General features: G+C 44.3%; 2 protein-coding genes across 4 annotated transcripts in view; one reads left to right on the top strand and one right to left on the bottom strand.

Moving 5' to 3' along the window:
• Positions 1-23,814, top strand: part of TMEM170B (transmembrane protein 170B) — a 211,189-nt gene extending 187,375 nt beyond the window's left edge. The window contains exon 4 of the mRNA XM_027525079.1: positions 23,522-23,814. The gene's annotated coding sequence lies outside the window, so the exon portion shown is untranslated. The remainder of the gene's footprint in view (positions 1-23,521) is intronic.
• The window catches only part of ADTRP (androgen dependent TFPI regulating protein), a 67,321-nt gene that overhangs the window by 28,731 nt on the left and 12,617 nt on the right, over positions 1-25,973 (bottom strand). For 2 of the 3 annotated variants that reach the window (XM_027525076.1, XM_027525075.1), the window contains exons 2-3: positions 25,539-25,673; positions 23,821-23,922 (exon numbers count right to left, since the gene is read on the bottom strand). In XM_027525076.1, the coding sequence (XP_027380877.1) occupies positions 23,821-23,922; positions 25,539-25,673 (237 nt within the window). The remainder of the gene's footprint in view (positions 1-23,820; positions 23,923-25,538; positions 25,674-25,973) is intronic. The other variant, XM_027525077.1, reaches the window with a different exon arrangement.

Below are 25,973 nucleotides of genomic sequence, written 5' to 3'. Positions count from 1 at the left end.
TTTCAAAATGGAAGCCTTCACAAAATCTCCTCAAGGCAACCACATGGTCAAAACATCAATTAAAACGTAAACATAAATAAAACAATAGACATGAAGATGGAGGCAAAACAAATCTTAATAGAACACCATTGTACCCAGGCTTGTTATTACAGTGGCAGATCATGTTCCTTAAGCTTGAAAACTACGCACAGTGAAACACACACAGTAAATGGTTGTTTTGTAAATCTTAGTAAGGCAATCTCTGGTTTTGATAATATCCATTTGCCAGCTAAAAAACTTGACCTCACTCCTCACCAGCTTCTCTCACTGTAGTTTCTGCCTCTAAATCCCACAGTTTGGGACAGGGGTGATGGTCTTTCTGGGAATATTTTGTATCCAAAAGCAGAAACCATCTGTATTCTCTGTGGCCCTTATGTTACTAAAGGTGCAGTTTTGCTGCATAGATGGCAATCTAGGTATGTAGACATAGGTTATATTACTTATTTATCTTAGGGACTTTTTTTCACTCTTCCACCAGGAGTCTTTGCCATATCAAATACGAGAGTTTATGGAAGATAACTGGGTTTGTAAAAATTCCCTTTTCTACTTACTAGGAACTCAAGGGCACAGATTACTGCTACTGCTACTGCTAAGTCACTTCAGTCGTGTCCAATTCTGCGGGACCCGTAGATGGCAGCCCGCCAGGCTCTGCCGTCCCTGGGATTCTCCAGGCAAGAACACTGGAGTGGGTTGCCATTTCCTTCTCCAGTACATGAAAGTGAAAAGTAAAAGTGAAGTCGCTCAGTCATGTCTGACTCTTCGCGACCCCATGGACTGAAGCCTACCAGGCTCCTCCATCCATGGGATTTTCCAGGCAAGAGTACTGGAGTGGGGTGCCATTGCCCTCTCCAAGGGCACAGATTAGGCACTACTAAATGGTATGGACCTAACAGAAGCAGAAGATATTAAGAAGAGGAGGCAAGAATACACAGAAGAACTGTACAAAAAAGAGCTTCACGACCCAGATAATCATGATGGTGTGATCACTCACCTAGAGCCAGACATCCCAGAATGTGAAGTCAAGTGGGCCTTAGAAAGCATCACTACGAACAAAGCTAGTGGAGGTGATGGAATTCCAGTTGAGCTATTTCAAATCCTGAAAGGTGATGCTGTGAAAGTGCTGCACTCAATATGCCAGCAAATTTGGAAAACTCAGCACTGGCCACAGGACTGGAAAAGGGCAGTTTTGATTCCAATCCCAAAGAAAGGCAATGCCAAAGAAAGCTCAAACTACCGCACAATTGCACTCATCTCACATGCTAGTAAAGTAATGCTCAAAATTCTCCAAGCCAGGCTTCAGCAATATGTGAACCGTGAACTTCCAGATGTTCAAGCTGGTTTTAGAAAAGGCAGAGGACCCAGAGATCAAATTTCCAACATCCACAGGATCATGGAAAAAGCAAGACAGTTCCAGAAAAACATCTACTTCTGCTTTTTCGACTATGCCAAAGCCTTTGACTGTGTGAATCAGCACAAACTTGAAAATTCTAAAGAGATGGGAATACCAGACCACCTGACCTGCCTCTTGAGAAATCTGTATGCAGGTCAGGAAGCAACAGTTAGAACTGGACATTGAACAACAGTCTGGTTCCAAATAGGAAAAGGAGTACGTCAAGGCTGTATATTGTCACCCTGCTTATTTAACTTATATGCAGAGTACATCATGAGAAACGCTGGGCTGGAAGAAACACAAGCTGGAATCAAGATTGCCGGGAGAAATATCAATAACCTCAGATATGCAGATGACACCACCCTTATGGCAGAAAGTGAAGAGGGACTAAAAAGCCTCTTGATGAAAGTGAAAGTGGAGGGTGAAAAAGTTGGCTTAAAGTGAAGAGGGACTAAAAAGCCTCTTGATGAAAGTGAAAGTGGAGGGTGAAAAAGTTGGCTTAAAGCTCAACATTCAGAAAATGAAGATCATGGCATCTGGTCCCATCACTTCATGGGAAATAGATGGGGGAACAGTGGAAACAGTGTCAGACTTTATTTTTGGGTACTCCAAAATGACTGCAGATGGTGACTGCAGCCATGAAATTAAAAGACGCTTACTCCTTGGAAGGAAATTTATGACCAAGCTAGATAGCATATTCAAAAGCAGAGACATTACTTTGCCAACACAGGTCAGTCTAGTCAAGGCTATGGTTTTTCCTGTGGTCATGCATGGATGTGAGAGTTGGACTGTGAAGAAAGCTGAGCACCGAAGAATTGCTGCTTTTGAACTGTAGTGTTGGAGAAGACTCTTGAGAGTCCTTTGGACTGCAAGGAGATCCAACCAGTCCATTCTAAAGGAGATAAGCCCTGGGGTTTCTTTGGAAGGAATGATGCTAAAGCTGAAACTCCAGTACTTTGGCCACCTCATACGAAGAGTTGACTCATTGGAAAAGACCCCAATGCTGAGAAAGATTGAGGGCAGGAGGAGAAGGGGATGACAGAGGATGAGATGGACTCGATGGACGTGAGTCTGAGTGAACTCCGGGAGTTGGTGATGGACAGGGAGGCCTGGCGTGCTGTGATTCATGGGGTCACAAAGAGTTGGACACGACTGAGCGACTGAACTGTAATCAAAGAGTCAGTGCTTGGGTATGAGGGACTGGGAAGATAAGCCACCCATGGAAAGAGCTAAATGCTTTTCTTTGATCTTCAGAGTCTACCTAGGTGGGCTGACACAGCCCAGTTGGGTAAAAATTCAGAGAACAGAAGTTAAAAAACAATAGTTTTATTTATTGCAGAAGAGTAGTAATGTTTGCAGTTTACTCTGGGGACAACGGAGAATGAGATGGTTGGATGGCATCACTGACACAATGGACATGGGTTTGGGTGGACTCTGGGAGTTGCTGATGGACAGGGAGGCCTGGTGTGTTGCTGTTCATGGGGTTGCAAAGAGCTGGACATGACTGACTGACTGAACTGAACTGAACTGCACCAAAAATAAGATGAGTTGGTGGATAGATAGATACATAGGTTTATGACAAAGCAAATACAGTAAACTATTAATAGTAGGACCTATCAGGCAGGTTACAGGTGTTCTCTATAAAATTCTTTCAGCTGTGCTTTATGTTTAAAAATATTCCTAATAAAATGTTGGGAGCAATGTGAATAGTCTTACGGACCTGGAAAGTGAAATGAATGCTCCATTGGGCTGAGGAAGAAAAGCATGCCATTATTTATGAACTTGTATGTGACTTGAGCAGGTGGTTAAAAGATAACTTTCTGAATCTTCTGAACTTTCTAAGTGATTTTTTACTTACTATGCTATTGTCCTTCGGGTTAATAAGTAGTTTAGCCAACATTTCAAAGCAGCGTTCTTCTATAAATAGGAAGCTAGTTGGCTCTGATGGTGTCCAGCCTGGTGAAGGAGTGCCCATTTAGATTCTATCCAGTTAAGGATGAGACAAAAGAAAGATCTGGGCTCTTAGGACGCTGCAGTCAGGAATATACCTGCCTCTTCCTGTTCTCCTCCTCTCTGTCCCTGCCTCTCCAAAGCACCCAAACCCCTTCTTCTAAGCTGACTCTTTCCAGCAATAATAACACCCCAGACACCAGCTGTAATCAGTGACTCATTTCTTTTCCTTCTCAATCCAAACTCGATTCACTTCCCCCCTCAGATGTTTCCCATGGCCTCCTATTCCTTTTATCTTCCCCAGTTTCACCTCGCTCACTTTCTCCTATTTTGGTACATACTCAACATTGCAATTAGACCAAACCTCTTAAGGCAAGTTTCGTGTTACTCCTGTGGCTCCCTGTTGCCTCAGCCCACTGTCCACTCCTCTGACCTCGTCTGTCTCTCGAATTTCCCACAGTATCTCCACAGGCTTCCACTCAACCCCAGCTCCTCATTATTGTGTTCCATTCTGTTTCCTTCTCTAGAACTCCTCCCTCTTCTCATCTACCTAACTCTTTTCTCAATTCTTCCCTCTCAGTCAGACCCACACACCTTTGAGATGCCTCCCAACCAAAAGCACACACATTAACATGAGAAGATGTGAAAGGTCATGAGGACCCAGAAGACTGAAACAGGAATGCGCCTGCCAGAGGTTTGCTGGACTGCTGTGGTCGAGATTCAAACTTAGCAGTTCCATTCAAGAGCCAGAATGAAAAGAAAGAGAACATGTACAGTTCCTTTTCTAGGGGAAATTAAGCTTTTTCACTAGTAATTAGACCTCAAAGAACTTTTTTCTGTTGCATTTTATTGTGAAGAGGAACTAAAGAGCCTTCTGATGAAGGTGAAAGAGGAGAGTGAAAAAGCTGGCTTAAAGCTCAACATTCAGAAAACTAAGATCATGGCGTCTTCATGTCATCACTTCATGGCAAATAGGTGGGGAAACAATGGAAACAGTGACAGAAGTTAATTTTTTTGGGCTCCAAAATCACTGCAGATGGTGACTGCAGATATGCAATTATAAGATGCTTACTCCTTGGAAGAAAAACTCTGAGAAACCTAGACAACATATTGAAAAGCAGAGACATTACTTTGCCAATAAAGGTCTGTCTAGTCAAAGCTATGGTTTTCCAGGAGTCATGTATGGATGTGAGAATTGGACCATAAAGAAAGCTGAGCGCCGAAGAATTGATGTCTTTGAACTGTGGTGTTAAAGATTCTTGAGAGTCCCTTGGACAGCAAGGAAATCAAATCAGTCAATCCTAAAGGAAATCAGTCCTGAATATAGATTAGAAGGACTGATGTTGAAGCTGATGCGAAGAACTGACTCATTTGAAAAGACCCTGATGCTGGGAAAGATTGAAGGCAGGAGGAGAAGGGGACGACCAAGCATGAGATGGTTGGATGGCATCAATGACTTGAAGGACATGAATTTGGGCAAGCTCTGGGAGTTGGTGATGGACAGGGAAGCCTGGTGTGCTGCAGTCCATGGGGTCGCAAAGAGTTGGACATGACTGAGTGACTGAAATGACTGACTGAAGTAATAGTGCACCGGTCTCCCCAGTGTCCCCATAGCAAAACATTTCAGAGACCTCAGCACCCTAAAATGATACAATCTGATACAATCTGGAGGCAAAATAATAAAACATACTTTGAAGGGGATTCTGCCAGTAAGGGGATAACACTGTACGATTACCTAGGCTTCTGAGCGATAGAGGGACTCCAGAAAAAACATCTCTGCCATGAGTGCTTTTGTGGGCTTTCACTCTGTGAGTCAGACAACAGCCAGTGTTTCCTTCTCTGCTTAGACCCTAGAGTGTAGGTTTTATACACTGTTGATGACGCAGAGATCTAAAGGCTTGCAGGAATTCAGGGTCAGTGGTGGTGCTGACATTCTTTTATTGCAAGTAAGCAGCCTCACCACAGAAACCATCCTGCCTCTCAGAGCTGAGCGGCCAGCCCTTTCTGCCATCTCTGGGGCCCAAGTCACAGGCGTGTTCCACCCCTGACGCATCCTGCTTCTGCCTGAGATGCGGACTCTCGCTGCCCCTCCTGCAGCTCTTTCGGTTTACATCAGGCCCTTCTGTGCTTAATTATATTCAGTTTTCATTTTTACACTGTTGATTTCATGTATTTTTCTTCTATTCTCAATTAGATTATAAACAATTTAAGGTCAAAACTCTCACCTCCTATTTTTTTTCAGGACTCCCTTTCACCCTCTGATCAAATCATACTTTTTGACTGATTTTCTTCATTGGAACCTGTGTGTCACAAAGAATTAAACCCCTAATATGGCCTGCAATGGAGAAGGCAATGGCAACCCACTCCAGTACTCTTGCCTGGAAAATCCCATGGATGGAGGAGCCCAGTAGGCTTCAGTCCATGGGGTCGCTGAGTTGGACATGACTGAGTGACTTCACTTTCACTTTTCACTTTCATGCATTGGAGAAGGAAATGGCAACCCACTCCAGTGTTCTTGCCTGGAGAATCCCAGGGACGGCGGACCCTGGTAGGCTGCCCTTTATGGGGTCGCACAGAGTCAGACACGACTGACATGACTTAGCAGCAGCATGGCCTGCAAAGCTCGCCGTGATCCAGTTGCCTGCCCCATCTGACTTCCTTGCCCTGCGAAGCCCCTCTCCTATGACCTTCACCCGGCCCTTACCCCCCGACTACACTGCCCTCCACCCACGGTCCCCGTTCTCACCCCTGGTACATTACACACACTTGTGTCTCTCCTTCTTCAGCCCCCTCCACCTTCTCCCCTTGTAGGGCTCAGGGTAGGTATCACAGCCTCCAGGGCAGAACGGAACCTCTAGCAGGCAGCCTTTCTTGGCAGGGCTGGATCACCCCTCTGCTCACCTGCATCACAGCATCATTCGCCCAATTCTAGCCAGACCTTCCAGAGATGGAAACAACTCGAGGCGCAGGGCTGTCTCCAGGTGACCTCCAGTGTCTAACATGGGGCTTAACCTCTCTGGCCACTGAATACCTATGGCATTTATGCTTGAATCAGTGAAACAGCAGAGTGGGACAGAAGAGAAAGAAGGGTTCTTCTGCATAGCCTGGGAAGACAGTCAGTGTTGCAGAGCAAGAGGACAACAGCCACAGGCTAGACTCAGCTGGCCTTGGCAGCAGCAGATTAGGCTATGCCCATGGTTAGCAGGGCCACAGAGTCAACCCCACTTCAGGCTGGCCACCTTTACCCTTTGTCATGGCTATAGTGCATGCACGTGTGCTAAGTTGCTGTAGTCACATCCGATTTTTTGCGACCCTATGGACTGTATTCCGCCAGGCTCCTCTGTCCATGGGATTCTCCAGGCAAGAAAGAACACTGGAGTGGGTTGCCATGCCTTCATCCAAGGGATCTGCCCCACCCAGGGATTGAACATGCGTCTCCTGTACTCACTGCATTCCAGGCAGATTCTTTACCACTGAGCCACCAGGGAAGCTATAGATGGCACTCCAAATCCTGAAAACCGGTATGTTGTGGGTCACAGGAGCACCTGTAAGAAAATGTGACTCCTGCGAACAACTTCTGGGTGCCCACATGATGGCAACTAAACTACAGACTCAGTAAAGATGGGTCACCCTCCCTGCAGCCCTGCAGGAAGTCAGGAGGTGCTGAGCCAGCAGACTCTTTTTTTCTGGGGCCCGCTGGCTGGGGCCCTCCATTCTGAGACTGGGCCAGATGGAAACTCTCCAGGCTTTGTCCGCTGTCCTCCTTGTAACCCCTCCTCTCTGTCCATCTGTAATCCATGCTTCCTCCATGCCGCTGTGCCTGGCTCCACAGAGCACACATGGAGACTTGTTTTTAAGACATAGACAGATGGGCAGCTCTCTAGAAAGCTGCTCCAAGTTGGAGGAAGGAGACTGTTCTTTTCAAGAAAGAGAGAGTTTGGGAAGCGCAAGAATCCGCCCTTGCTTTAGAGCCCCCGTCTCTCAGGACGCTGTCCTTTCTCTCGACGACTCTCTCCTCCCCGGGTCAGCACGGGCACTGGGGGCAAAGTTCCAAACTTTCCAGGTGATGGATCCTGCGGTGGATCATTTCCACACTGTCTCTAAAGGGACTCACCCGCTGTTTGGCAAGAATGGCGGTTGCTCACTGAGGATTTTCCCAGATGTATGTAAGTGGTTGATTGAGGGTTAGCCTGTAAGTTAGTCTGTATGAGTGGGGTACATGAGTTCACTGTGTCTCCCCCGTAAAGGAAAGAGATGGATCGGAATGGGGTCTGGAAGCAAAAGAAAAGTTTGCTTGGGAAGTGCCCTCATCTGATATCCATCAACCACCTCGTGAGCAGCAGAGATGTTTCAGCATTCCAGGCCATTAAAAGGTCCAGAAGATATGGTCTTGGAACTCACAAAGATACTGATGAATTTCAACTTACACTGACTCTAACACTGCAGGTTGCACACAGACCTGGGCAGGTTCTCTGTCGTGGAGGCTTTGACAGCATTAAGTAGCAGCAGGCGGCACTGGGTTGAGTCCTTGTAGTCCACAACCAAAGAGAACAAGTTGTCGTTCACCGCAAAGACACACTAGGTAAGAATTCTTCACACCTAAGAGACTCAAGGGTTTCTCCCAAACAGCTTTCGAGGCATCCCAGAAAAGGAGTGTCAAGACAGTCTGTATCTTAACGTCTCATAGACAGTCACTAAGCTGCGTTTTGTTCTCTCAAAATAACAGTCAATCTTCATTCTCTTTTATTAAAAGCAGATAGCTATAATCACAGACTACTTTTTCTGTTATGAACAATTATTTTTCTTGCTGAGCATCAAAAAGCCCAACAGTGAAAACAAAAGGGACCTTTATAGGATAGTAAACGGAAGAAGCCTGGATAGGATAGTAGATACGCAAGTTTGGTGCTCAAAAGAGAAAGCTAGCTGGAGATAGAGCTGTGTGAGCCATCAGAGCGAGGATGATTTTTTAGTGGTAGTTGATGAGATAACCCAAAGAATGCATGAGAGTGAGAATAATGGTAAGGAATCTAGAAATAAACACTGTGAAAGCCGGGGTTTCTCAATCTCTGAACCACTGATGTTGAAGAGATAATACCTGGTCATGGAGGGCTGACTCTGCCTTGTAGGAGGTGTGACACGGCCCTTGCTTCAACTCACTAGAAGCCAGGAGCACCGCCCCCCACCCCTCCAGCCCTGGTTGTGACAATCACAACTGTCTCCACATATTGCCATGTGTTCCCTGGAGAGCAAAAGCAATCCCAGTTGAAAATCCCTGATTTAAGTGATGGACAAAAGAAGTCCATCTTGCAAAAGTAGTTGAAAAGGAGTGTCAGACAGTCTACGGTAAGGTAAAGGCAGAGAGTATTTTGAGAAAAAGATGTGCTCCAATGCCAAGGAAAGGTGTAGTGCCCCTGGTTTTAGGGCTGAGGACATGTGGTGGGCAGAAAGGAGCTTGCCACCACGTCCCGGTGGCTCCTTCTTCCTCCTAGGCCGACTCCCATCTTTCTGGTCCAGGTTCCTGCATCTTTGGGTTTCAACCTCCTCTTCATAGTATTGTTAGACTTGGACCTTGGAGCCCCTGGGTCTGGGAGAAGGTTAACATAAAGATGCTTCCGTGGTTACCATGGCCTTCTGTTCTACAAACCCCCAGCAGTGGGTGGAAATCTAGACATGTTTGTAAGTGTACATTTTGGGAGTCTACGTGTGGGACAAGCTGATGACAAGTCGCTTGTTCAGAGCCCTCTCCACTCCCAGGAATGCAAGCCTGGGGACTGAAATAGTGTCCCATTGCCAAGAAATGTGGCTGACTTCCTTATTGTGGTCTTCTTAGGAAAGACAAAACAAGTTTCTCAAAAGGTCACAAAATTCCCTCTTACCACGGAATAGTAAAATGCGGCTTGTATGAGTTCCTAGATGTGTTTGGAGAGAGATGCTCAAAACACACGAGTTTTAATTCCCAACCAGTTTGTGCTAGCTGAGCTCTCCAGGATGCCCCTCTGAAATGATTTTTGCATTTTCTGGTTTCCAAACTCAGGGGGAAAATAGCGCAAAGGTTTTTGTTTTGTTTCTGTTCAGTTTTTATAGCTTTCAGGTCTGAATTTTCACTGGTAAACTCTGTTCTCAGTAAGGGAAGTGAAATGCTAAAATCTCCCTTGCCCTTATGAGGCCTTCCTTTTTTTTTTTTCACTTTCTGTTCTGCCCTCAACATAAGGTTCTTCATTATGATGGCATTCTTAAAACATTAGGTTCCATGCAGCCACCTAAGTTGCTGTTCTTTTTCTATTGGTGGAATTCCACATTACTGGGCTTACTTTTCACATATACTAATGCACCCCGTACTTACTAGCTTCTGCCCATTAACAAGAACCCTCGATTGGATCTTATCAAGAATCTGTCTCAGAGCCAGGGCTAGCCCAGCCAGAAAGAGGAAGGGGAAACTGACCTTTCACACACTTTCATAGAGTTAAAAAAACAAATAAATAAATAAACAAAGAGGCTATTTTTGCAACTGATTCTTCTCCTCTTCCCTTTGACTGCTTTTCTTTCATCTGGTTTTCTTTTCACCATGGTCATTTCTTCATCCCTCTTCTTAAGTTCAGCCTTTGCCACCCCTCCTTCTTGATTTAATGGGTTTTTTTGAACTCTCTTTGGCTACATGAATACTCAGTTACCTAAATAACAGCTGAGAATGGTGATAGCAGAGGAAAGTGTAAGCCTGGAAATGGTTTCTCCAGAACCGTTTTTGAGCCACAGTTCAGTCCAAATTAGAACAAATATCAACCGTTTTAATAAAAGATATGTCATTACTATGACTCTGTCAACTCTTTGAGCATAAATCAGTCCTATATCTCAGATAAAACAACTAAAACACCAGAGATACTTCAAGGTACCAATAATCTCTCTATAATTTTCATCACTCCTAACTTTCTGTACAAAAGAACACCTCAAAGTTTCAAGTATATAATATCAGCCACAGACTCTGAAGGCAGGGCTGCTAAAGGCTTTTTCTCCGCCTTCAATGCCCTTTGGCCTCACGCACCTCTCTCTGTACCTGAGGAGGAACTCTGGGGTCAGTCAAGGGCACAGAGGAGCTGCCAGGGCAACAGGGGAAAACTTGGTTCATTCTTTGGCGCAGCCGTTCGATTTCATGGCATGTGTACCCAGGCCATGTGCTGTACGAGGTGCTGGGATTAAATGTGGACAAATATGAGCCCTGCCTTGTAGACCTTACAGTTTAACCAGCAAGATTTTCCATAAACAGCTAAACAACCACACAGATTCCAGTCATGATAAGTGTGCTAAGAAACAAACAGGAATCTACGCATCGGAAGGAAAGTGGAGGGAGGCGCTTGCTTTTCCATAACCCAATCCAGGAAGGTCATTCTGGAGAGGTTGTTTTTAAGCTGGGATGTATATGGTAAGTGCAAGGCATGGAAGAGCGGACAGAGAACATTCCAGGGACGGGGGACAGCATATGCAGAGGTCCTCGTGTGGGAAAGAGCTCTGACAGATGCACGGACAAAGCAGAGCTGAAGCTGCTGTAACACAGGGTCAGGGGAGACAGGCTCCACCAGAGTCTAGAACATTCAGCCGGGCCCAGGAGAAGTTCGAGCTTTATTCTAAGTATAATGGAAAGCCAGTGCAGGTACTAGGAGAGAGACCGGATTTCCTGTTTATTGCTGCTCTACAGAGAAGGTTGAGGACGGAAGCAGGGAGATCAGTTTGGAGGTCTACATGAGGAATGAAGGGGGACACCAGCGTGTTGGCCTTAAAGAACACCATCGTTTAGGGCAGGCAGAGGGCACGTCAGAGACTGCGGTAGGAGGAAAACTAGTCGGTCTGCTGTCAGTAGAGCCAAAAAAAGCAGAGTTTCAGGGAAGGAGAAGTGGAGTGGGCCTAATGCTGCTGAGAGGCAAGTGAGATGGGGTGGATGCAGGAGCCCTGGGTTTGGAGGCGTGGGGACACTTGGCGAGCAGAGTAAGAGGGATGAGCAAAATGTACACGGAACACGTGTGGGTCTGGGGCAGTGCTCTTGGGCGCTGCTCTGTTTGGAAAGGCACGCCTGCTTCTAGTATGTGTGGCTGGAATAGAAGCATCTGCCCTGAAAGAGACTCCTAATTAGCCAACCACACAGCCCCCAGTAAGTCTGCCTGCAATGCGGGAGACCCGGGTTCAATTCCTGGGTGGGGAAGATCCCCTGAAGAAGGCAATGGCAACCCACTCCAGTATTCTTGCCTGGAAAAGTCCATGGATGGAGGAGCCTGGTAGGCTACAGTCCATGGGGTTGCAAAGAGTCGGACACGACTGAGCGACTTCATTTTCACTTTCTTTCTTTTGTAGCCCCCGAGGGCTTCCCAGGTGGCATTAGTGGTAAAGAACCCAACGCAGGACACACAGAGACGTGAGTTCCATCCCTGGGTTGGGAAGATTCCTCTGGAGGAGGGCACTGCAGCCCACTCTACTATTCTTGTTGGAGAATCCCACAGACAGAGGAGCCTGGTGGGCTATAGTCCATAAGGCCGCACAGAGTTGGACATGACTGACGGGACTTAGCACGCACGCATGCCTCTGTTGGTAACGTCTCCATGTGGGGGCACTGGGCAGCTTCAGGGGAAAGCTGAGAGCTTGGTTTCCAGTTAGCTCTCTCAGTGGGAGAAATCCCAGTTAACAAGTAGGACATGCATCTCACCCCTCCACTCACTAGTAGGTCCAGATTATTCTGCAGATGTGTGTGCAGAACTGCCCTGTTGACATTAACAGGAAGGTAAATCAGGCAATCTTGGGACTTTAAAACCCAATCCTGAAACTTTAATTATATACGAACAAATACACAGCATGTACCAGAATAGTAAAAAAAAAAAAACAAAAAACACCAAACTTGTGCTTAATTGTTACATTGCCTAGTATGAAAGGCAAGCAATTTGATCACCTCCAGAGATCACTTTAGGATCAAGAGCCTTTTCTTAATTGCCAGGAAACTCTCAGGACCTCCTCTCCAGGGACAGTCGCCAGAAGTAGAAAGGAGAACATACCACCAAATTCATCTATAATCACAATTAAGTATTATTAAATAGCAGCCTGTGGAATAACCCGAGGGATGGGGCTCTTGTCCCCAATAAATGGATGAACAAAGAGGGTGATTTAATCGTTCTTTCCTTCTTGGCTTCTGTCGACCCCTTTAAAATGAGTACTGCAGAAACTGTGTTTCCCTTTCAAATATATTCTGACCTTCCCATAATGCCACTGCACCCATCCCCACCCCCCAGCATATCTGACTCCATTATTAACTGAAATAGCTCAGTTACGGGAATTTAATCCTGCAGAACAGGTCTTTCTTTGAATCTACTTTACACTGGGTCCTGTTCCCATGCTTGTCTCCACATCTTAGAGTAGCCTCTCACTATGGATTTGAATTTTCATCAGTTTTTTTTTCCTATTCATTTTTTCCCTTTCTACTGATGTAGAATTCATACACTCCATTTCTATGTGGCTAAAAGACGCTTACTCCTTGGAAGGAAAGTTATGACCAACCTAGATAGCATATTCAAAAGCAGAGACATTACTTTGCCAACAAAGGTCTGTCTAGTCAAGGCTATGGTTTTTCCAGTGGTCATGTATAGATGTGAGAGTTGGACTGTGAAGAAAGCTGAGAGCCAAAGAATTGATGCTTTTGAACCGTGGTGTTGGAGAAGACTCTTGAGAGTCCCTTGGCCTGCAAGGAGATCCAACCAGTACATTCTAAAGGAGATCAGTCCTGGGTGTTCTTTGGAAGGACTGATGCTAAAGCTGAAACTCCAGTACTTTGGCCACCTCATGCGAAGAGTTGACTCATTGGAAAAGACTCTGATGCTGGGAGGGATTGGGGAGAGGAAGAGAAGGGCACGACAGAGGATGAGAGGCTGGATGGCATCACTGACTCCATGGACATGAGTCTGAGTGAACTCCGGGAGTTGGTGATGGACAGGGAGGCCTGGCGTGCTGCGATTCATGGGGTCGAAAAGAGTCGGACACGACTGAGGGACTGAACTGAACTGAACTGAATCTAGACATTAGTGTAGTGAAAGTGTTAGGCACTCAATTGTGTCCGACTCTTTGCGACCCCATGGGCTATAGCCCACCTGGCTCCTCTGTCCCTGGGATTCTCCGGGCAAGAATACTGGAGTGGGTAGACATTCCCCTCTTCAAGGGACCTTCCGGACTCAGGGATCAAACCTGGGTCTCCTGCGTTGCAGGCAGATTGTTTTACCTTCTGAACCTCCAGGTAAGCCCATTCTAGACATTAAAACATGCTTATTTAATGTGGTAATGGCTAATATAAATCATTATTTCTAGCCCTCCCCACCAGCAATCGAGGAGGGGTATAACTTAATTCTAATCAGCTCTCTCTCAACTTACCCTATTTTCATCCAGGATTTTAGTTCATTCTTTTTAAAATCACCATAAACTGAACATGCTACTTGTCATCACTTCTGGTATCTCATACTTCCCCTTTGGAGACCATTTTCCATCTTCCTGCAGAATAACCTTTAGCATTTTCCACTAATGTAGGTCTGCAGGTGATAAGGTCTGTTTTGATGTGTCTAAACACGTCTTTACTTTGTCCCTGTTTCAGAAGATACTTTCAGTGAGGAAATAGGTTGGCCATTTTTTTCTTCGATATTTGAAGCTGTGATTCCACCTCTTCTGGCTTCTTTGTTGATACTGAGAAATCAGCTATCAGTGTAACAATGTTCTCCTTTGGGAAGATGCACTTTATTAGTCTGGCTACTTCTAGGATCTTTTTGTCTAAGGTGTCTGTGATGTCACACAAGACATGGATGCTCTGTGTCCTGTGTATGTCTTATATTCAATTGCACTTTTTGAATCTGAGGATTAGTTTCTCATAAATTCCAAGAAATAATGAGTGATTCTCTCTTCAAATATTGCCTGCACATCACTCTTCCTTAGCTCCTCTTCTATTTTATTTTAGCTTTGGAGAATTTCCATTATTTTCTTGTAAGTCAAATGTTTACTAATATTTTTAAAATATTTTGTTTGACATTTGAGATGTCTTGTAAAGTGTGTGTGTGTGTGTGTGTGTGTTTGCTTCAAGCTACACTTGCTCTCTGTAGCCAGAAACTGCCATCACTCAGGACCTTGTTTCCTTTGGATGAATGACTCTCTCCTCTTGTTAAGGGTTGAGGGCATGATTTGGAAAGATGCAGGAATTCACTCTCATTATCAGTCAGGATCCCCCAAGAACAGGGGAGCCCATTGAGGGTTTTCAAGCATGAACGTTTTAGAGGCATTGGCAGTTATTGGAAAAGGGAAAGCAATAAAAGTCACAGAGACTTCCACTACGAGAGAACGATCAAGGGAGCTGGCCAAGAAGCTGCAGCAAATCTCAGCAGTCTCTGGGCACTGCCTCCCTTGAACTTAGCCGCTGAGGATAAAAGCCTGTGATTCCTGGGTGCCTGTCCAGGAGCTGATGCTAATCTCACGTCTGCACAACTGTTTTCAACGAACATTAGATAGAAATGGCTTCCTTACTTTACATCTCCACTTTTACATCTCACGGGTGTGCCTCTCATTGGCACATGGTTCTTACCTGGAACCATATGGAGAAAGAGATTCTAGGAGCTGGCGTGTGGTTCCAAGCTTACCCCTTGCTACACAGAGGAGGATGGATAAGGGGTGACGATGATTCCAAGTTCACAACAGTTTGGCGTAGGTTGATACATATCCCTGATAGCATTTATGTTGCATACATATTATTTTATTTGCTCCTAATAGCATCACCTTTGTCAACAAAGCTATGGTTTTTCCAATAATCATGTACGGATGTGAGAGTAGGACCATAAAGAAAACTACATGCTGAAGAATTGATGCTTTCAAACTGTGATGCTGGAGAAGACTCTTGAGAGTCCCTTGGACAGCAAAGAGATCAAACCAGTCCATCCTAAAGGAAATGAACCCTGAATATTCCTTGGAAGGACTGATGCTGAAGCTGAAACTCCAATACTTTGGCCACTTGATTTGAAGAGCTGACACATTGGAAAAGACCCTAATGCTGGAAAAGATTGAGGGCAAGAGCAGAAGGGGATGACAGAGAATGAGATGGTTGGATGGCATCACCAACTCAATGAACATGAGTTTGAGCGAACTCTGGGAGATAGTAAAGGACAGGGAAACCTGGCGTGCTGCAGTCCATGGGGTCACAAAGAGCTGGACACAACTTAGCAACTGAACAACAATAGCATCAGGGAGAATTAAGAAGAGTAAACACACCTATTTTAAGGAATTAATACCCAATGTAAGTCTATTAGCTTTCCCAAACACCACACAGCAAGACAATCCCAGAAATGGGGCTAGAACTGAGATTTTCTGGTACCTAAGTAAAATCTTTACATTAAATCAAACTTTAACTTGTAGAAAACTTGTTGATCTGAGATCAACCATTTCTGCAACTGAGACCCAGAGCCAAGACATTTTGCTTCCACTCATCCCCAACTGAGGTTTAGGGATCAAGGGTCAGCACCTTTCTTCCTAATATTTACCCCTTCAAACTTTTTAGCCCAAGAAGAACCTTAACAGATGTGAAAGGGCTTTGTGAAGATAGAGTTTGGTTCACCAGATGGCACATTTCCTGCTGATCTGCACCTGGAGTTGTCTTAGACTATATATACCATGCTCTAAAAGTCACTGTCTCAAAAGATATTAAGTGTCATTCCCATTGGATAGGCAGCTTAATATTCCAGTTGTCAAATATCATTCAACAAATATTTCTTAAGCACCTTTTTTGCTAAGCTTACAATTTCTGTGATCACCGTGATATTTTAATGCCACTAACTCTGACATGATTAGGTTCGCAAAGTATTTTAAAATATGTCAGAAAAAGTATGCATATTAATTAAAAATGTTCCCACATATAAGCCTTAAACTAAACTCCCTAGGTTGATTGGAGACAAAAGACTTTTATTAAATACTGTTTGATAGGTTAAGTATTTTAGTATCTCTGCCAATCACTGCTGCTAAAGAATGTCAAGCACGAATTGGCTAAAAAGGGAAATATCACTACATTATTGTCTGTTAGTCACATGTCCTAAAACAGTAGCAAAAATGGTATTTTCAAGTAATCAATGTCCATGCCCTCTTGCTCCTGATCGGCAACCTTGTTTCTAACGTCAGGTTTTTATTCTGTTATTAAACATTCATAATTAGATAGCTGATTCGTTGAGTGACTAGGGGGAGTGGGCATGACCTGCCTACAGATTTTCATAATAATGGAGATGCTCTTTAACGGCATCTGGGCCATTTTGGCTGTCAGACCAGTATTAAAAGACGGTGCATATACATTCAGCACTCAGTGTAGAATCACTGAGCTTAAGAGCAGGATCTTCTCTTTGAGCAAATCTTTTGCTCATACTCCCATAGGCTCTGGCAGTCACCCCGTCTCACGTGGCTCAACACTCACGAACTCCCTAGGTCCCTAGAGAAAGAGTTCATTCTCGTCTCCATGTTCTCACTCCTCTTCGGCTTTGTTCTAAATATAAACTTTTAGAGAAAATGCATGAGTCTAATGAGTACATGAAGGTGATAGAAAAGGGCTGAAGCTGGTAAGTTACGGTGGGTTGGAAGAGCTGTTGAGATTTAGGAAGCACCTGGCAAGCAAGTACCTATATATAAATGAATGTGCCCATTGGGTTGGGAGGGACAGAGGGCAGGGCTGGGAATTCAAAACTTAGAATATAAGCATGTGAGAGCTAGGAAACCATGCGATGGATGTCTAATATGTGGGCAAGTGGAATCACCATCAAATAGACTAGATAATTCTCTATAGAAATCTTGTGGTGGTGGTGGTTTAGTTGCTAAGTCCTGTGTGACATTTTGCAACCCCATGGACTGCAGCCCACCAGGCTTCTCTGTTCATGGGATTTCCTGGGCAAGAATACTGCAGTGGGTTGCCATTTCCTCCTCCAGGGGACCTTCCCGACCCAGGGATGGAATCAGCACCTCCTGCACTGGCAGGTTAGTTCTTTACCACTGAGTCACCAAGGAAGCTCATAGAAATCATCTCCTGGTTGGTAACCCAAAGCCCTGGAGGTGAGAGTAAGATTAGAGGACTTGGAGAGGCTCAATTCCCAGTTAGGCATGAGTGATTGCTCTGTAGGCAGAGAAGATAAAGAGACCAGGGAAAGAGATGTGGGCGCTGGTTGAGTCTGTCAGCAGCTCCCTGTTCAAGGGCAGGACTCTGCAGCTCTCAGTGTCTGCTGCCGGGTAACGAAGCAGCTAGAAGCATGAAGGGGCTTTTCTGTGCTGGCTCCCTAATTAGGAAGGGGATGTCCATTCAGATCTATCAGAGAAGGCTTTCCCACTTTCTACCAGGCTGCTTGTGGGCATTTTCACTTCTGTTCTGAGATCATGGGACTTTAATGCTCCCCTACCTACTTAGGTCTGTCTAGTCAAAGCTTTAGTTTTGCTAGCAGTCATGTATGGATCTGAGAGTTGGACTATAAAGAAAGCTGAGCACTGAAGAATTGATGCTTTTGGACTGTGGTATTGGACAAGACTCTTGAGAGTCCCTTGGACAGTAAGGAGATCCAAGCAGTCCATCCTAAAGGAAATCACTCCTGAATATTCATTGGAAGGGCTGATGCTGAAGCTGAAACTCCAGTACTTTGGCCACCTGATGCAAAGAACTGACTCGTTTGAAAAGACCCTGATGCGGGGAAAGATTGAAGGCAGGAGGAGAAGGGGATGACAGAGGATGAGATGGTTGAATGGCATCACCAACTCGATGGACATGAGTTTGAGTAAGCTCTGGGAGTTGGTGATGGGCAGGGAAGCCTGGCATGCTGCAGTCCATGGGGTCGCAAAGAGTCGAAAATGACTGAGTGACTGAACTGAACTGAACTGAACCTACTTAGGTTCTATTTATCTGTCTTGGAATTTCAGGGAGGTTTAGGATCTTCTGTTGTGAGTTTCTCCATCCTGGTTATTCTCTAGCATCCTTTTGGTGGTATTGCACATGGTTCCCATGGAAGTGGGGATTAATTACATCACACAGGAGGGGAGAACTGCTAGCAAACCCTCAAGGGCACCAAATGATTTCACTTATTCAAATTCCCAGTAACTTCTTAGAAGACATGTATAATTTTTGGTCATTAAAAATCTTTGACCTTGATTTTGAAATTGGGATGTATTTTCTACTGGTGTTCTTCTATTTAAAAGGCAGCCCCTTGATAGAGTATCACTGGATAATAGAATTATTAAAGAAAGCTACTCTTTAGCACACATTGGAAGTTCTCTGAATTGGGATTAAAAAAAAAAAGATATACTTTCACCATTCTGGTTCCTGCTCTCAAGTGATGAAGAAAGCAGGCACTGTGATTGATTGGTTCTAGTTATATAAAACTCTAAGTGGACTGGTAATCCTTTGGAAGTTCATTATCAGAATCTCCTCTGTTTACCTTAAGACTTCCTGAGGGGCAAGATGGCTTTATTGTCCTTACTCAGCTTACTCTGCCTTCTAATCCCAGCTTAGCTTCTGATTTCACTGCTGAGTTTTAAGCATTCATTTAACTTCTCAGTGTTTCTCTAGTCCCATTGGAGAGCCTAATCTACTTTAGATTAGGAGATGAATGGAAAGAATAAGGTATTTTAAAGCAAGAGGACAATTTATAAATAACACTGTAGTGATTAAACCTGAAAAAAATACCAAAGTAAATATCAAGGTGTGATGAATGATTCTAGTGTCATTCTTGCCCAGGAGCTTTAGGGCAGGGCTGTGAAAAAGGATCTTTCCTGTGGTTACAGCATTGACACATCCAGTCATTGGCTTAGCTAGAGCCGCTCTTCCCTCTGCAGAGTCACATGACAAGTTATTTCCCAACACCCTTCTCTGGTCATTGTTGACAGTCACAGCTTTTTTTTTCTAACGTGGACTTGGTCTAGAGTACAAAATGTTCAGAGAAGATTTAAGAATTTAATGGTGCAACAGATGTGAAGGAGGAGGAGACCATGGACCGAGGAACGCAGGCAGACTGTCGATGGGCAAGGCGTGGAAACAGACTCTGCCCTAGAGCTGCCAGGAGGGGCGGTGCTCTGACACCTTGAGTTTATCCCATTTAAGACCCGTTTTGAACATGTGGTTTAGTCGCTAAGTCATATCCAACTCTTGCGATCCCATGGACTGTAGCCTGCCAGGCTCCCCTGTCCATGGGATTTTCCAGGCAAAAGTACTGGAATGGGTGGCCATTTCCTTCTCCAGGGGATCTTTTCCACCCAGAAATCAAACCCAGGTATCCTGCATTGCAGGCAGATTCTTTACCAACTGAGCTACGAGGGAAACCCCTTGAACTTCTGACCTCTAGAACTGCAAAATAATAATTTGTACTGTTTTAAGTCATTAAGTTTGTGTTAGTTTGTTACAGCAGCAGCAGGAATCGAATACATACAGCACTACCAAGGCTCTCCTTGGCCCCCTTGATCAAACTTCTCTCCTGCAAGTCACCAGAGATCACTACTGCAAATCCAGTGATCATCTTATAGTGACATAATATTTGTCAAATGAAGAAATACCACTCTCCCCTTTGACACAGTGTAGTTCTAAAACCTTTATGTTTCAAGTCTTTGGTCTCCTTCCAGTCTAACCCCTCTAGTTCATAATAGACTTGCCATTGCAGTAAGACCGTGCAAAGCTGATCATCACCTTTAATTGACATTTTTCTATCCTTGCTGTATATTCAAACCAAACAGTAACATCGGTTAAATGCCTACATCCACCACGGTCAGGCTGCCTTATTTAAAGTAGATCAACCTGACTGTTTTATTGCTAAGCATTCTCCAGTCTTCATGAAAGAAGGGAAAGAAACGACAAAGTATTCCACCAGGTTTTGCCAGGAAAACATTAACTCCTCAGGCATTATCTAAAAGACTACTAAAGATAGAACCAGAAAAGACAGATTTAAACAGCAGGAGGAGGACTCAGTAACTGAGGAAACAGTTAGATCCTAACCTGGGGTGTCTGGGGAACTTATTTCTCTGGAAATCAACCTACATCATTCAGGTTTCTCCAAATGAAAGGTGAAAATATCAGAGAACCCCACCCACCCCCGCAGAGGCCCTCTGCATTTGAAAATACCACCCGATTATTGAGCATGTGTAGATAAGCACCTTACAAACTACGAAGGACTGCACAAATATCAATAATCCCAGGGCAGCAACGCAAATGACAACAGGAAGGATATTCCAAAGCTAAGGAATAGCAAACGCAAATGCTGTTGTGAAATGAAAGGCCCTTTCAGGAAAGCATAACACTGGATTTGTACAGAAGAAATTCTTATAGTGTGGAAAGAAAAAAAGGAACAATACCGGTTCCTTTTAAGGCCAGGCCCAGCCCCACGTGGAGACAGCTAGATCCATGCCTGTTTGATTACCCATCGTCACTTTGGCCGCCACAGTGGTGGTTTCTGGGTATTTTTATTTACTCATTTGAGTTGTCACACGAGGACACTGTTACAATGTAGGAAGTGTTGACAAATTAACCCAGTAACAGTCATTTCTGTATTTTTTTGTACCAGTATTTAGAAAATTAACAGAGAGCATTCCTTGAGGCCACAGACCAGGAGACTTAAATACTGAGGACAGAAAATGTCCAGAGTAAGGGTGGCAGGCTGGGGGAGAGGGATGAGAGGCAGTCGTGAGCACACTGGATGTGGGTCAGACATGAAAAGGAGCCTGGAAGTTTGGGGATGATCCCACTGGGTGTACCCAATGCTGGTTTTGCTGACACCAACATTGTCACCAGAAATGGTTCTCTTGAGAGGTTCTCCAATTAAATTAACAAAATCACAGAAGAGTCTGTGTCTGACACAGGGCAGGTTGCCTTTTTTGCTCTCTTTTTCACTCTCATCCCACCTTTTTTGACCTTCACGTTAAAGGATTCGGGTTACCTGATTGGCCAAAAGTCAAGGAGCAGGGTCAAAAGAAACCCCCAATTGTGAAGGTATGCAACTATTTTGTGTTCTCTGTTGTATAGTATCTGCCTGGCTAATTAACTGATGGATAGGATGTACATTATCAAGCTGTCTGCTTCCAAAAGTACCAAAAATCCATATGGCTGTTTAGCAAGCTCACAAGTGCTGGGCATCACCATCACAACTATTTGGAAGAAACCTAACTTTACTTCCATGAGGGAAAATGGTACCCCAAAGAGGTAGGAAGCTTGAAATAGATGTAAGAAAACTACTAGCTGGGCTAACAAAACCTCGAAAAGGTATTTATTTGATATATGTATTTGGCTCCAGATAAAAGACACTTTCAATACTCTGCCTTTTTATTTCAGTAACGTCTAGCTCAGTCAGTTGTCTCAAATAGCTTCATTTTCTTAAGTAGTGCTTTGGCTTATTAGCAGGCAGATGGGGGTTTTGGATTTTTTTAAGTGAGAATTCTCACTTTGCTATGTTAATCAGCAAAGTGACATCTTTTTTGATTGCCTGGTGAATTATGAAACCAGATCAAACCAAAAGTTCTGCACTTACTGTAATATAAGGTGACGAAGAGTGAATCAGCCTTGGATTTAAATACTGTCCCACTTATGAGTTCAGTGGCCCCAGGTAAATCACTTAAATTTTCTGAGTGTTTTTTAAATTTGGAAAAAAAAGTCAGGATTATAGTTGTTATTTAAAGAAAGTTGTGTGAATTAAATGGGCTCCTATTTGAGGAAAAGGCTTAACACAGTACGTGTGTGTGTCTGTGAGTGCAGTCTCGGTCATGTCCTGCTCTTTTCGACCCTATGGATTGTAGCCCCCCAGGCTCCTCTGTCCATGGGATTTTTCCAGGTACTGGAGTGGGTTGCCATTTTCTCCTCCAGGAGATCTTCCTGACCCAGGGGCTGAACCCACATCTCCTGTGTCTCCCAGATTGGCAGGCTGATTCTTTACCACTGAGTCACCTGGGAAGCCCGTTTAACAGTGTAAGTGCCATCAAATATTCAGAATATTCCCTATGTAAGGGTTTCAGATTAATGCTCATGGGAAGCTGGGACGGTGAGGAGGTGATCTGACACAGAGAAGGTTGTAGGAGGGGTCTCTGAGCACTGGGATTTATTTAATACATTTGGTCCTGAACTCTAAATGAGATTGGAATTGTATACCTTAGTTAATAATTAGTATCTCACTGAGAACATATTTCAAGTGAAAGTATGTTTTTTCCTAAGGGACAGGCCGTGTGGTGGAGCAGAGTTAGTGGACGGAGCCGCTTTTCCAAACTGCTAATTGTGTACGTTTTGGACAGTGGAAAAGTTGAGGGTGCAAGAAAGTCCGTGAACCCGAGGAGCCTTGACACACTCTGTTGTTCAGTTGCTCAGTCAAGTCTGGGTCCTTGTGGCCCCGTGGTCTCAGCATGCCGGGTGCCTTTGTCCTCCACTGTCTTCCAGAGTTTGCTCAAGTTCTTGGCCATTGAGTCAGTAATGCTATCTAACCATCTCCTCCTCTGCTGACCCCTTCTCCTTTTGCCTGGACACGCAACTCCCTTGTGATTTCCCGGAGGTTTTTAAACGTCATTTGCTTCACAGACTCTCGGACCTCCTTCTGAACACCTGACTAACGTGGAAATACATTTTGTAAATACTGAGAAGTGGAGCAAACACTCTGAACGATGGCTTCGTGCCCATGACTCAGACCTCCTCCTTCATCCCAGACCTGGGCAGTCCTGCTCCAGCTCTGCTTGTCCAGGCCACTGTCAGGGGCATCCAGATACTGTGACCTGAATAACTCAGAACAGGTCCTGTTTACTCTTCAGTTCCTCAAAAATAAATGCATGAATAAAAAAATCAAATGGGAAACAGAATTATGCAGAACACTTTGTGATAAATGTTCCTGATCAGGTATTGACTAAGAAATTACTTCTGAGCTGTGACATATGCTTTGAACACTTGGGTGGTTTGGTGGGGGAGGTGTTTAAGTATAATCGACAGGAATTACATATTACTTTCAGGAGTACAACATAATGATCTGACGTTCGTATGTACGGCAAAATGTTTACCACGGTAAGTCTAGTTAACATTCAGGATGGATTAATTTTAAAGCTTGCTTGATTCAATTCCCAGGTAGGAATCTCATTACACGTTATTAATATTTGCTGAAGGTGCTTCTCTTTCAGGACTGGAACCTCCAAGAAGTTGCCTGTCCGTTTGGTTTCATGTCTTTTCGATGACTTCATAAGCAACCTGGCAAGAGTTTTGCCTGGACATCCCATCTGCTCTCAGTGATTCTGACTACAGCAGCACTTTTTGTTCATGTTCTGTGTGCTCTTTAAATGAACAGTGACAGGGTGAAGCGGGAGGAGTGAGTGGGATGCCGGGGCTTGAGGACAAGCTTGGAAACATAAATAAGGCACTTGGAGCTCTCAGAACAGAGTCTACTGCTTTTCAGGATTCACTAAATTTTCCTTTTACTCACCATTCCATGATTCAGCCACACTGGAAAGATGTTATCTAGGGCCTTAGGGTAAACGAGTTCTCTATCATAGAGAAAGAGAATCCAGAATGACAGAAATACAAACTGCAAAATAGAACAGAAAAATAACACCATTAGGTTTATTTTCAATCAGCGCTTCCTAAGATAGTTGAGAAACATAGCAAAATAAAAATAGATACCAGTTTTAAAGATACATTCTTATATAGAATTATTAAATGAAGGAAAAAATTATTAATCACAGAATTACAATGATCAGTCTCTGGGGACTTGAGAGAGTTAGGAATCAGTTGTCATTGTGGCAGGCAAAGAGGATGTAGAGAAACAGAATTTGCAGATCGTTAAGTCATTTCATTTTAACCAATGACTTTTCTCTTCTCTAAGCTTCCCCAGGAGGTTGAAAGCAGCCAAATGGAGTGGCTAAGCCTTACGGCTTGCCCACTCTCTAGGTAGGTGTGGCCAGGGGAGCAGGGAGACGGGGTCGGCGTTGGGGGGGAGGATAAGTGACAAGCCCCCAGGATAATCCACCAAGCTAGTTAACTGACAGTTGGATCTCTTTCTTGCTCAGAACGCTGGATTGATCTCCATCCTCTTGTACCCCTTGGCTATCTTTTCAGTCTCTGCCTTCCATGCTACAAAATCAATGCAGAGATAAAAAAACAAAACAAAACATTAATCTTCTGATTGTCCTATCTTCTTAAATTCCAAAGGCTCAATTTCTAACTCTTAGAAAAAATGAATAAACTCCATTGTTAAGCAACTTGGGCTTTAGAAGATTTTTGGGGGTGGAGGAGAAGGTGTCCTGCAAAGTAAGATTGGAATGCCAGTACTTGCTCTGCCATCTGAGAACTCATTAGTGCTTGGAGAGTTTCATGCTGGATTTAAGTTTAAAGTCTCAATACTGTAGGAAGCAGGACAATGACAGGTGGAAGGAGATAGTCATTTTTCATTACAGGCCCTGCTGGGCCACTGGTGTGCCTGGCTTCAGTTTGTTTTCATTCTAACTACTGAATGAGATCGTGAGTGATGTTGTAGAAATGTGGACAGTACCAGCTACAACTGCCCCTGGCATATGTCTTGCTTTTTCCCGATGTCCACTCATTCAACAAAATGCATGAGGCACCACGCACTGTGGGCCCCACCCCAGGTATTTCAGACAGACTGTCTCTCTCCTCTCAAAATGTCAACTTTGGAAGGTTTCATACCTTTTTTAAAAAAATGGTTTCCACTTGCAAAAGTAACAAATGCTTATGGTTCAAGTGAAACCAAATGTAGGAAAGGCAAGTTATTCATCTCCCTCTTTCAGTTCAGTTCAGTCGCTCAGTCGTGTCCGACTCTTTGCGACCCCATGAATCGCAGCACGCCAGGCCTCCCTGTCCATCTTTAGCACCCTCCATTCCCGTCATCTTGTTGGAACCAAGGTTATCTTGGATGTATTTTGGTTAAGAAAGGTCCTTTAGACTTCCCTGCCAGACAGTAATAAGGATCTCGTATCAAACATTCACAAAGATACAAAGGCTAATGATAAATCTTGGCAGTGATGTGTCTTATTTCCCCAAGACACTGGGCAGTGCAATGCAGTCCTCGGGCTATTTATGCAAATGCAGTTGCCATGGATTACAGTAATGGGCTCTTGCTGCCTAGGAGAACCGTTGGTCCATATGACACATGCATTATATCACCTGTATATCTTTGTAACTTACTGTGGATATCGGAAAAGCCAGTGTGGTGAAAAGCAGGTCCCTGAAGGCCGTTACAAACTTAATGTCTTTTTTCCCTTTGGTTCTTTTCAGCACATCTTCCAGGCAGGCCACCCCGAAGAAAATGGCCTGCAAGACCTAAATTCATTACAACAAATGAGCACATTTTCATTTCCTTTAATTAATACATTCTTCACTGACGTGAAGCGCCATCCCTCTGGGAGCAGGGTTGATTTGAGAAGCAGGGGGCTGCTGGCTGTTCTGGTTGGGAGCCAACTGGAAGGCTGGTCTTTCAGCTCACTGGGCCCTGACCTTGCTCACTAAAACGGAATGTGTAAAGTTGTTTAGGGGATAATAATGTGTACAGTAGTTAGCATAATGGACTTGAGCGAAAATGGAAACAGAATAGAGTCCGCTTAACAGGAGAATGTAATGAGA

This window comes from Bos indicus x Bos taurus, chromosome 23, assembly GCF_003369695.1.
Source record: "Bos indicus x Bos taurus breed Angus x Brahman F1 hybrid chromosome 23, Bos_hybrid_MaternalHap_v2.0, whole genome shotgun sequence".
Lineage (NCBI taxonomy): Eukaryota > Metazoa > Chordata > Mammalia > Artiodactyla > Bovidae > Bos > Bos indicus x Bos taurus.
Note: the sequence above shows the minus strand (reverse complement) of the source record. Positions and strands in the feature narration are given on the sequence as shown.